This window comes from Hyla sarda, chromosome 9, assembly GCF_029499605.1.
Source record: "Hyla sarda isolate aHylSar1 chromosome 9, aHylSar1.hap1, whole genome shotgun sequence".
NCBI classification, from domain to species: Eukaryota; Metazoa; Chordata; class Amphibia; order Anura; family Hylidae; genus Hyla; species Hyla sarda.
Window position 1 is genome coordinate 126,565,931 of NC_079197.1, and position 12,600 is coordinate 126,578,530.

The following is a 12,600-nucleotide window of genomic DNA, read 5'->3' on the forward strand; positions in this document are numbered from 1 at the left end:
CTGACCACAATGCTCTTTACTGACACCTCTGTCCATGTCAGGAACTGTCCAGAGTAGAAACAAATCCCCAAAGCAAAGTGTCAGGCAGAAAGAAAATTCAAAAAGAAAAATAACTTCCTGTGGAGCATACAACAGCTGATAAGTACGGGGAGGATTAAGATTTTTTAATAGAAGTAATTAACAAATCTGTTTAACCGGAAAAAAAAAAAAAAGTTTCCGAGGGGAGTACCCCTTTAAGACTTGGCAGGGTTTCCAGCATTACAGTTTGGAACATGACTCACAAGGCATCAGACGTGTGGCTGTGTAAGGTTAGTAGTAGTGATCTCTATTGTGAATACATGATTTGTGCAAAACATATCTGTTCAACTCGGGGGGGAACTAAATCAGTCTATTACAGATCAAGCTTCAACATTTTAATATGTCTGCTGGTAATAAATAAGTGGTAATCTGTATTAACTACTGAAGTCGAAAACCTGTCTTGCTCACACGGATGCATGGCTTGTCATAACCCTTAAATCACTCAAGAAGGTCAGCAGTACAGGATTTCAGGCCTTTGGACAAACATGAATGTTTCTATTCAGTGATTCTAGAAAACAGACCTGGAACATACATGGATAATGCATTTTTTCATACAGCCACAAACACTTACTTGTAAATTCCTCTTGACATGTTTTCTATGTATTTAGCCTTATCCTGTACGCCACAATGATAATGATATGTTTTCATGCAGGCCTTGATTTCACATCCAATGGTAGCACCTAGAAGGCCACACAATGTACACTTCTGCATAAGACAAACATGAAAAGGTAGAAGGAGAGAGAGAGGTGGAATGTAAGCAATATTCAATACAGTAAATGCTTTTTATAGCTTAAATTAAATAACTGTGAAAATACGTACAAAACCTAATGCAAAGTAATCCTGGTACAAGTACATGCCACCGCTAGTGCCCAAAAGGAACGCTAACCTGGTGTAAGCTGACTGGACATATGGCCATTAGGCGGGGTTCACTGTGCATTTTTTAATATGCTCTCACTGAAGGACATGGAAGGCCAGCAACCAAAACAGAATAGGAATGTTGTAAACGTAAATGTTGCAAGTGTCATAAGTTTGAAGCGCAAAACTTTGGAGTGTCAGACCCCTACTTATCTCAAGATCTAACCGCAAGAAGCATGTGGCTGAGCTGCACAAAACCACCATAGACTTAATGAAGCTCGGCCTGTGCAGAGAGTTTTTTTTTATTTGACATTTTTACTAAAAAAATGCACAGTAAGCACAGCCTTAGAGGTCGATTGGAAGGTATTTTTAAAAGGTCAAGTCATAAAAGGGGTATTCCGGGCAAAAATATTTTATCCCCTATCCAGAGGATAAGCTAAAAGGTGTCTGATCGCAGGGGGCCTGCTGCTAAGATCCCCCACGATCTCTCTGCAGCACCCGCATTCTATGCGGGTGCTGAATCCCCAGTTTCGGAAACCTCTAGGTTTCCGGGACTAGGGATGTGACGTCACGCCACGCCCCCTCCATTCATGTCTATGGGAGGGGGCATGACAGCCGTCACGCCTCCTCCCATAGACATGAATGGAGGGTGTGTGGCGTGACATCACGTCCCCAGTCCCGGAGGTTTCGGAAACTAGAGGCACAGTCCCCCTGCAATGCGGTTGCTGGGGGGGGGTTGCCCGGAATACCCCTTTAAGTAATAATTCTAGTCCATCTGGACTAGTGTGTTCGGATTCACCTTACACTTGCAATACATTTTTTTTCTTTTTATCCTTCCTGCACAGGAGGTGGGTCACTTACAGCCTAAAAGGTGAATAGAGCTCCTGCTTCATAGTCTGACTGTGATGTCACTTAGGGCGTATATATCTACGTTCTGATGAATTGAGTACCAGGACGTGCATTTACATCCAGTGTCCTAAAAGAGTTAACCACACTTTACACTAGTTTTCTAAGGGAGAAGCCAAATATTGCGCAAATTCAGTAAAATTATGTATGCAATTTTTGCCAAAATCAGGCATAAACTGTTCAACAAATGTAGCCCAATACGCTGCACTTATATTCCCCAAAGCAAACAGAGCAATTGTAGTGCGAGTAAAAAGTACATATATTTACCATGCGTTTGCCCCGTTTCATTTCTTGTATCACAGTTTTTATGTCAAAATCACCAACTTCGGCCCTTGAGGTGGTTGTCAGTTGGACTGTACCAGAGGAGAAAAGCTGGAGAAAGACAAAACAACTTCAACGGCTTGGAATAACTATTTCTTTGTACAGACTTTAGAATGCAGAACCTTCACAGCTCCATGCACTGCGAGGCACACCGCACAGCCAGAGAATATAAAAACACCCATAATTTTCCCATGTAATTGTCTCCAGGCTTTATAGCAAACTGTTTATTCAAGAGCGGCAATAAATGGTTCAGACTGAATGCAATTGTATAAAGACCTTCTTTACAAAAGCTAAGAACTAGGAGCAATCACTACAATCTGTAAGAGGAAGTCATACACTATAGTGTCCAATAAAAAAATGGTTAAACATAAGTTTATTGGTACAAGATATTAAAAGGGGTACGCCGCCCATAGACATCTTATCCCCTATCCAAAAGGATAGGGGGTAAGATGTCTGATGGCAGGTGCCTGCTGCTGGGACCCCCGCGATCTTCTGCAGCACCTGGCATTCTGTGCTGGGCTGCTGCTTTAGCCATGAATGGAGGAGTAACGTCACGAGGGGCGTGGTGTGACATCACGTCTCCAGTCCCGGAAACAGACGTTTTCGAGACTAGAGATGAGCGAACTTACAGTAAATTCGATTCGTCACGAACTTCTCCGCTCGGCAGTTGATGACTTATCCTGCATAAATTAGTTCAGCCTTCAGGTGCTCCGGTGGGCTGGAAAAGGTGGATACATTCCTAGGAAAGAGTCTCCTAGGACTGTATCCACCTTTTCCAGCCCACGGGAGCACCTGAAAGCTGAACTGATTTATGCAGGAAAAGTCATCAACTGCCGAGCGGAGAAGTTCGTGATGAATCGAATTTACTGTAAGTTCGCTCATCTCTTCTAGAGAAGCAGCCCCGCAAGGAATGCTGGGTGCTGCACGGAGATCGCGGTGGACCCCGCGATCAGACATCTTATCCCCTATAATTTGGATAGGGGATAAGATGTCTATGGGCGGAATACGCCTTTAAAAACATGCACGAGGTGAACAAGCTGGTTAGGGGTAGAGAGACTTAAAAAGGGGTTGTCCGGAAAAAGTAATTTTTCCTAAAAACATGGCATTGCTGCCTGCTTAAACAATAATAATAATTAAAAAAAAAATAACTTCTACTTACCTCACTTTGTCCCCATAGCCTCCAGTGAACTTCACTTCCTGGTGATGTCGCTCAACCAAATCACTGACTGATCATTGGCTGAGCAGCAATGTGACTTAACCCCTTCTTGCTATAGGACGTATACATACGTCCCAGCACCCGACACATTCGCGCGCTGGGACGTATGCATAGGAGGAGATCAGTGCACAGCCGGAGTCCCACCGCAGCTGCCACGGCCGCGATTGTGACAGTTCCGGCAGCATTAACCCCATAGATGCAGTGATCATTCCTGATCACGCATCTATGGTGTTGACAGGGGGAACGCGCACCCCCTGTTCACCAAGGGCACAGCAGCGATACGATCGCAGATCGCCATTGGTTGCTATGGCAGCAGGAGGTCAGATCATGACCTCTTGTATGCCTGCTACAGAAACCTGCGAGATCCAGCCAGAGGCTGGATCACACAGGCTGTACAGTGTGCAGGTGATCGGGTCATACTGTGTTGCAGTACAAATGTATTGCAGCATAGTATAACCTGTAAAAAAAAAAAAAAAAAAATTTTTTTTTAAAAAGCCCCTTTCCCAATAAAAGCCCTGTATTATCACAAAAAAAGATCAAAAATACAAATCGTATACATAATTGGTATTCCCATATCCATAATGATGTGTACTATAAAACTATGATTAAATTATCCCGCACAGTGAATGCCGTAAAAAAAATTATAAAAATAGCGGAATAAAAAAAGATCAAAAAGGTGGCACGCATCACAAAAATTATACCAATAAAAAGTACAGCTCATCCCGCCAAAAATTGGCCATCACACTCAATGGCATCATAAAGAATTTTGCTCAGAAAAGTAAAAACATAGAAAGCTATATAAAATGGGTATCACCATAATCGTACTGACCCACAGAATAAATATAACATCACTTTTCCTACACACTGTACACCATAAAAAAAAAAAAAAAAAAAAAAAAAAATTATATATATATATATATATATATATATATATATATATATATATATATATATAACACCAGAAATTTTCCAGTTTCACAAGTTTTTCACAAAAAATGCTTCATGCGTCAACAAAAATGCACCAGTTATATATAGTACAATATGTCACGAAAAAAAAAAATCTCAGAATCGCTCTGCTCAGAAAAAGCATTCTAAAGTTATTACCATTTAAGTAAGAGCCTGGTCATTAAAGCGTACCCGTCAGATCCAACAACAAAAACATTTTTTATTTTAAATCTATCACTCAGTACCTAATCCTGACCATGTACATCTAATTTTTATGTGTCTATCACCTTTATTTATTTATTACACTTTTAATTTAGCTCACTAGTCTGAATTCCTCTCAAAGGGAGGGGGCGTGGCCTCACTGTACAAGTCTCCGCCCCCTCCCTCAGTATGCTGTCTGCTCACATCTCCCCTAGCATTAGCAAAACTACAACTCCCAGCTTGTCCTCACTGACAGTAGCGGGACACAAGCTGACAGTGGGAGGATTTTTCCTCTAGCTGTGCGCCCTGCGCTCACAGCTGTCAATCAAGGAAGTGTGTCCATGACATAGGTGATGATGCATGGACACAGCAGGACTAGTATGTATCCAAGCGGGTACACTTTAACGGGCCCCAGTACCAGGAAGTGAAGTTCACTGGAGAACGGGAGCAGCGATATCAAAGGCTACGTGGACCAAGAAGGGTCACTATCCATGGTCACCATCTACTGCTGTGACTAAGCGGTTAAACGGCTGGGACAAGAGGTTTCTCCTATCCTGGCCACTACAGTAGAAGCTGATGTGATCACTATGACATACATGGACAACCCGAACTAATTCTACAATTGAAGTATAAAACACATACCATGCACTTGTAGTGCGCTGCTGCTTTTTTTGCATTAAATACATGAAGTTTCCCTCGTGTTTCATTTTCTTCATCACCAGCATGACAGAAACTACATTTCGGTCTACTGTCACAGGGACTGCTTCTGTGGGGTGACCTGTCTCTCTGTTAGGAGAAAAAATAAAAAGGAATAACATGAAAACTATTTCTCCCCTTGTAAAATCTGTGAGAGCAATGAGCAAATCATTACAGTTTACATATATGGTATGAATGCTTTCTAGATGTTGTACGTTGGTATAAAACAAAGCACAAAAAGAATAACTGAGCAAAACAGCGAAGGAAAACTATTTACATATCTAATAAATGTATATGAAATGCACATATGTTAAAAACAAATAAAAGGGGTACTCCGCCCCTAGACATCTTATCCACTATCCAAAGGATAGGTGATAAGATGTCAGATCGCCGGGGTCCTGCTGCTGGGGACACCCGGGATTGCCACTGTGGCACCCAGCTGTCATTACTGCACAGAGCGAGTTCGCTCTGCACGTAATGACGAGCGGTACAGGGGCCGGAGCATCGTTACGTCACGGCTCTGCCCCTCGTGACATCACGGCCCGCCCCCTCAATACAAGGACCTACAATTATTCTGCAAGGACCTAAATATTCAGACCCTTTGCTAGGACACTTAAAATTTAGCTCTTGCTCCTCCCATGTCTCTTGATCATCTCCAATATGTTGCTACACCTTGAAGTCACCTGTGGTAAATTCAGATGATTGGACAGGATTTGGAAAGACATAGCCCCGTCTGTATAAGGGGGTCACATGTCTTCTGTATTTTACTGCATCTTCTCTGCAGTTCCCAAGAGCATAATGTCCACCATAATTCTTAAATGGAAGAATATTGGAATAAATAGGACTCTCCCTAGAGCTGCCCGCCCCTCCATACCAAGTTATCTGGTAAAAGAAGGGCCTTGGTAAGAGAACCCAGTCAACCCAATGGTCACTCTGGCTGAGCTTCAAAAATCCTGTGTGCAGATGCGAGGAACCTACAGAAGGTCAATGTCTCTGCTGCAGAGTGTGTGTATGTATACACGAATTATGAATGCACAGTATAATATCTCCAAGTCTAAAGTTAAGCTCAGAAGAGTGGCCTTATTTCATTATAGCTAGGCTGTCCAATAGGATGTACAGAATTTAAATTCCCTTACCAGTTGTTTCCTATATGATGATAGGGAGATTTGTGGAAATCCGAAGTCTACCCATTAGACTGCTATACAACAAGTGGGTTGAGTGAGGTTCCTCGTTTAATTAAATACATCTAAAATATAAATTTAGTGGGTGTTACAGTATACTTGGTCCCCTTATATTGCGACCTGCAGACCTAACTGCATAGCTATAATGGTTTTTGGTAAGTACCATCTCTGCACCCATGTGGCCAACCTCAGCTTAGGCCCCTTTCACACTACAAAATTCTCAGTTTTTAAACATCTGTATGAAGTTCAGTCTGAAAACCAGTTGAAAACTGCAGTAACATAATCCTATACGTCCGTTATAAACCCCATTATAATCTGGGATTTTTCTAATAGCCGTTTTAACCCGTTATAGTCAGTTATTGATAACTGCTGTTATTTTGTGATGGACGATAGTAACGGGAGAAATAGTTCATGAGCTATCTTCTGTCACAAAATAACGGCCGTTAATAACGGACTATAACGGGTTCAAACGGCTATTAGCAAATCCCATACACTATAATGGGATTTTCTAACGGACATATAGGATTTTGTTACTGCCATTTTTAACTGGTTTTCAGACGAGACTTCAAACGGATGTTTAAAAACGAAGAATTTTGTAGTGTGAAAGAAGCCTTAGATGTGCTCTTTATGACAGAATTCCTCTAACCATCTCCATGTTCGCTCCACTACATTCTCTACCACAGCTTACACTGGAGCTGCTTTCTGTCTCCTCTGTACAGTGTGAAGATGTAAGCCTGCTCTCCTCAGCCTGTCCTCTGGAATTTGCAGTCCTTGACTTTCCACGTGAGCCCCTTCCCCTGCCACGTTTACGAGGTGACGGACTTAAGTCTGTGTGACCAAATTCTTCTTCTAATTCATCTAAAGAATAAGGGGAAAAAAAACACAATGAAGTAATCACAAAATGTATGATAGGTTAAACTTGGTTTGCAGTGATACATGTATCAAAACAGATATAGCAAATTTTAAATTTACTGGGGGATGTTTACAAAATTAAGCACCCCATCTGTAGTGATCTGTTCCAGGCATTTCCCTTAAAGAGTACCTGTCATCAACTAAACTTTCCCTGATCCCCCTCCCCATCTGTCCCTTACTCTAACTATGCCTATCCCTGGGTTTATTGAGGATTAAAACGCTGTGAAAATATCTTTTTGTATCCCTCTTCATTAGCTCAGGAGCACTGTCTTTCTGAGGGGTGGAAGGAGGCGGGTCCCGGCAGGCATGATGTCACATGAAGCCTGGCCGGGACTCTGCTTCTGCCAGTCTTCCTGTATGCTGCTCTCCCTCTGCAGCAGTGTTTCCCAACTAGGGTACCTCCAGCTGTTGCAAAACTACAACTCCCAACAGCTGTCCGGGCATGCTGGGAGTTGTAGTTTTGCAACAGCTGGAGGCACCCTGGTTTGGAAACACTACTCTGCAGTGTGCATACACACTAAGTACAGGGGAGGGACGGCAGCCTCTGTCTCTCTCCTGTGTCTCTCTGCACTAAAAAGTCAATGCTGAGAACGAGGGGCGGTGGGAGCAATTACAGAGGCAGTAATTAAGATGAATGTCAGGGGGGAGCGGGCACCGAGCAGGGTGTGCAGTGAGATAATACAATATATAAGATAACGTGTGGTGAGGGGCAGGGAGAACACCGAGCAGGGGGGAGGGGGAGGTGACTGGTCTCTGTTATATGAAAGGCATGTGCAGGCTTGTAGCTCACAGTGAGCTGAGAGTACTGAACTTCCTGTGGAAGGACCAGAGCCCTTTCAGCATTAGTCCTAAGAGCTGTACACTTACTATGAAAAGCATAGGAAGCTGCCAGCAGACCAGGCATAGAAGAGAGACCCCTAGTGGCCAAAATATCAAATGAAAAAAACTGGTATAAAAATTAATATTTTTTAATGAAGATTTATTACAATATGTCTTCATTAATGATTATGAACAACATATTAAAATTTTTTGTTGATGAAAGGTACTCTTGAATAAGAGCTGGCATCTTACCCAGCAAACCAGTGGGTTGGTCACTGATTAATAAGGTAACTACAGCAATCTTGCCCTGATGATGATTGAAAGATGCCATCTAGAGCAGGGGTTCTCAAACAGGGGTACACCAAGGGTTGTGTGGGTATACGGCATAATAATGGCAAAAGGGGATTAAGTATTGCATTAGAATGGTAAGCACACACCATACACCATTATGAAATTAAATTAAGTACTTTTATTACGACTTATTTGTACCCCCGTGTGAACTTACCCGCGAGGGGTACCGGCATACATACTTTCACCCTTTGGGGGTACAGTTGCGAAAAAGGTTGAGAACCACTGATCTATAGTAAAGAGCTCAGTACAGCAATTCTGCAGTCACAATTTAATGCTCCAAGTCCTGTCTTTAAACTCAAGGGGGGGGGAATTTATCAAAACCTGTGCAAAGTAAAAGCTGCCCTGAGCAACCAATCGGATCGCTTCTTTAATTTTGCAGAGGCCTTGTTAAAAATGAAAGAAGCGATCTGATTGGTTGCTATGGGCAACTTTTCCTCTGGACAGATTTTGGTAAATCTCCCAAGATTTTTCCAGATTAATATTTACCTTCTGAATTGTGCATCTGTTCTTTGTGTTTCCGGCAATAAATCCTAAATATCAGGAGAAAGAAAAAAAAAAGAAAAAATTATACACTTTTTTCCCCCCCTACTTCTTGTTTTTATAAATTTAATAAGCCAGAGTTACCACAGTCTGCTATTAATTAGTACAGTGCAAGTTAATTATACCATAGCAATTAACAAATACACACACAATATCTCTCTCCCCCCATCTCTATCTATATATCTATATCTCTATCTTTATATTAAAGGGTACCTTTCATCAAAAAAACTTTATATATTATAGATTAATGTATGCAGAATAACTTTACAATTGCATGATATTAAAAAATATGCTTCTTTCTATTTAATTTTCCACTTTGAAGAAATGACCACTAGGGGTCTCCCTACCAGTCCTGGCAGCAAGCATTTCAGACTCATGCTGGAGTCCTAAATACTACGAGCTGCCAGTCTGCTTTGTTCACAAAGGAGAACACTCAGAGCTGCCAGCCTGCTTTGTTCACAGCCTGTTTGGCTGTGAACAAAGCAGGCTGGCAGCTCTGAGTGTTTAGGACTGCAGCATGAGTCAGAAATGCTTGCTGACGGGACTGATCGGGAAAAATACAATAGAAAGAAGCATATTTTTCATTAACATGCTATTGGAAAGTTATTCAACAATCTAAAATATATCAAAAGTTTATTTGATGAGAGGTACCCTTTAATTACATACACACATCTCTCATATATTTATATATATAATATATAAAATATAATATATAATATATAATATATAAAAATATATAATATATAAAATAAATATATAATATAAAATATATAATATAAAATAATATATATAATATAATATATATAATATATATAAATACATAAATATATATAAATACATAAATATATATAAATACATAAATATATATAAATACATAAATATATATAATATAATATAATATATATAATATTATATAATTTATATAATATTATATATATTATATAAATTATATATTATATATTTTATATAATATATAATATTATATATAATATTAAATATTACATATAATATATAATATATATAATATATAATATTAAATATAATATATATTATATATAATATATAATATTAAATATAATATATAATATTAAATATAATATAATATATCACACACACACATATATACATATGCATGTGCATTATTGGCTTATCGGTAAGGTAATTGCCGATACCGATAATGCCCAAAATCGTGATTATCGGGCCTATAATATCGGCCATACCGATAATCGGTCGATCCCAAATCCAGACCCCCTCAAAAAATGGGTGGCTGGGTGTGGTTTCCCCCAATGAAGGCTACAAAAATAAAGAAAGAAAGAAAGATTTTACGGTGGGTACATAAAAAATAAAATAAATCTTTTCTTGGGCACTCTTCATTGGGTGACACCTATACTGATGGGACATACCAAAGCAGTCCCCTAAAGGTGGGAAGAACAACCACTAGCAAAAGGGGATAAGCCCCAAGACCGAACCCACTCGGCCGTAAAGGCCTGCGTATGAGATACAAGGCCAAAGAGATAACCGAGGCCCTGAAACTGAGCTCCCATTAGATCCCCCCTCCCGGCCATGGAGATTGACTAGGACGCCAAGGAAGGGACCGTGCTTCGCAGAGACTATAAACCTATGGTCCATATAGAGAGAGACAAGAAAAGGTCGACTAGAAAGCCAGATGGGCCGGAACCACACTGGAGGAAGTAGGAACACAGAACCAGACAAAGGTCTAGCCCGACTGGAAAATTGAAAAGGGCACAACAAGAGAACCCCATCCAGAGTCAACCGATTCAAGAGAACATGGCAAAAAAACGCCAGAGTGCAGAGTACGCCTGAGCAGAAGGAGAGCACAGAAGGTGGAGACCAGAAAAAGGAAAGAGACTGAAACCGACTCTAGAGAAGCTTGGTGCATAAGATCAATGAACGAAACATCTGCAGACCCAAAAAAAAAACCCTATCAAAAGGGGCCCGCCGCGAGCACCCGGGAGACTAAAGTACCTCGACTGGTAGATTCCGGATGACTGGAACGCCCTTCATCTCGGGAGTACAAGGACCCCGAAGGAGGCGGAAGGAAGAACAGTCAAGAAGGAGTAGATCCCGGCATCCCGGAACACTAGAGTGACTTACACGGAAGAATGAACGGCCCAAATATATATATGAGTGGAAGACCCTGAAAAGGAGCATCCCAGAACAACGGAGCTGCCGACATGGGAATTGGAGTTTCATGAGTCTCTTGGAAGACTTATACCTGAAGGGGAGTAAACCCAACGTCCGCGAAATCCTCCGGGTGACAAACTTCCGGGTCGAGAAGAGAAGAAGCGCAGTACAGAAAGACCGCCCCACAAATGGGTTTGGGGAGAAGTCTGGGCTGAAGAGCTGCACCTGCCCGAGACCTGAACAATCACTAAGGCCTAAAGAACCAGGAGGGCCAACCTAGAAAAGAAAGCATGCCACAGCATCCTAGGATAGTGTCAACGACAAGGAGACTAACGGACCTTGGACTCCAGAGGTCCAAGCGGACTAGAGCACTCCGAAGGAACATCCCGCCAGGACGGGAACAGAGGGGAAACAAAAGGGAACCCAGCTGGGACTCCCAGTTTCTGGGCACTGGAAGGTTATTCCAAAAGATGGTGGTGTGTCAGTGCAGGACAGACAATGTCAAGGGGAACAGAGGGAAGAGCCAAGGATACATGAGCAGCAGTAGACAACAAAAGAAACAGAAAAAGAGCCAGGCTGCAATCGTGGGCCGTAAGCACACAAGTACAGACAGCAAATAGCATATCTGAATGCTCACAGCCAAAAAACAAGGGCCCAGCTAGATATATATAGATATAGTGGGAAGAGAGAGAAAGCTCCATCTTGGTAGTAGAAAGCACTCAGCGAAATAGCCCCCCCTAGAAGAGGGGGAAAACAAGAGGTGGTCAAGAGGAAACCCATGCACTGACCAGCCAAACTCCCTGATCCCCATACCCCCTGAGGAAGGGGGATGTCAAAGTGTGCAAGGCACTGTAGGATCAAAGGAATGCTGCCCTATGACAATGGAACAAAAATACTTGCCGTGCGTAGCCCCCAGGAACTCTGCGACAACACACTGAGGTATAGAGGAGCCAATGTGCGTCCCCAGAGGGGACTCCTGGACACTGGATCGGAATCCTGGACACTGGAGCTGGGCAAAGATACAAAGACGTGACTACGAATGCAAGGAAGGAGCACACACAGATACACAGCAACCAACAGCATTGAGATGAACACCCCCTCAGAGAAACCCTGGACTAGATGGGCACCAACTGAGCCAACCCGGCGATCTAATGCAACAGAGCAGGCACCTGAGCCAGCCTGCGCAGGAACTCAGGGAGAATACCTAAGAAATTTGGGGGGGCGGCCCACCAGGCCCCAGGACAGAACAGAGGTGCTCAACCGCCGCAGAATTGCAGAAACAAGACCACAGGAAGGCCCGAGGCACACAGTCCACCGACAGAAGGGAAGGCAGGCTTAACACATGCAGGGGGCCTTAGATGTAGGGACAGACAGTTACCTCACAAGTAGTGGGGTACCAAGACTGGAGACACGAAAGAAACTGCAGACCACAAA

General features: G+C 42.2%; 1 protein-coding gene across 2 annotated transcripts in view; it reads right to left on the minus strand.

Moving 5' to 3' along the window:
- The window catches only part of PHF6 (PHD finger protein 6), a 50,128-nt gene that overhangs the window by 16,893 nt on the left and 20,635 nt on the right, over positions 1 to 12,600 (minus strand). For both annotated transcript variants that reach the window (XM_056539217.1, XM_056539219.1), the window contains exons 5-9: positions 8,968 to 9,011; positions 7,088 to 7,257; positions 5,165 to 5,308; positions 2,107 to 2,211; positions 650 to 783 (exon numbers count right to left, since the gene is read on the minus strand). In XM_056539217.1, coding sequence (XP_056395192.1) covers positions 650 to 783; positions 2,107 to 2,211; positions 5,165 to 5,308; positions 7,088 to 7,257; positions 8,968 to 9,011 — 597 coding nt within the window. The remainder of the gene's footprint in view (positions 1 to 649; positions 784 to 2,106; positions 2,212 to 5,164; positions 5,309 to 7,087; positions 7,258 to 8,967; positions 9,012 to 12,600) is intronic.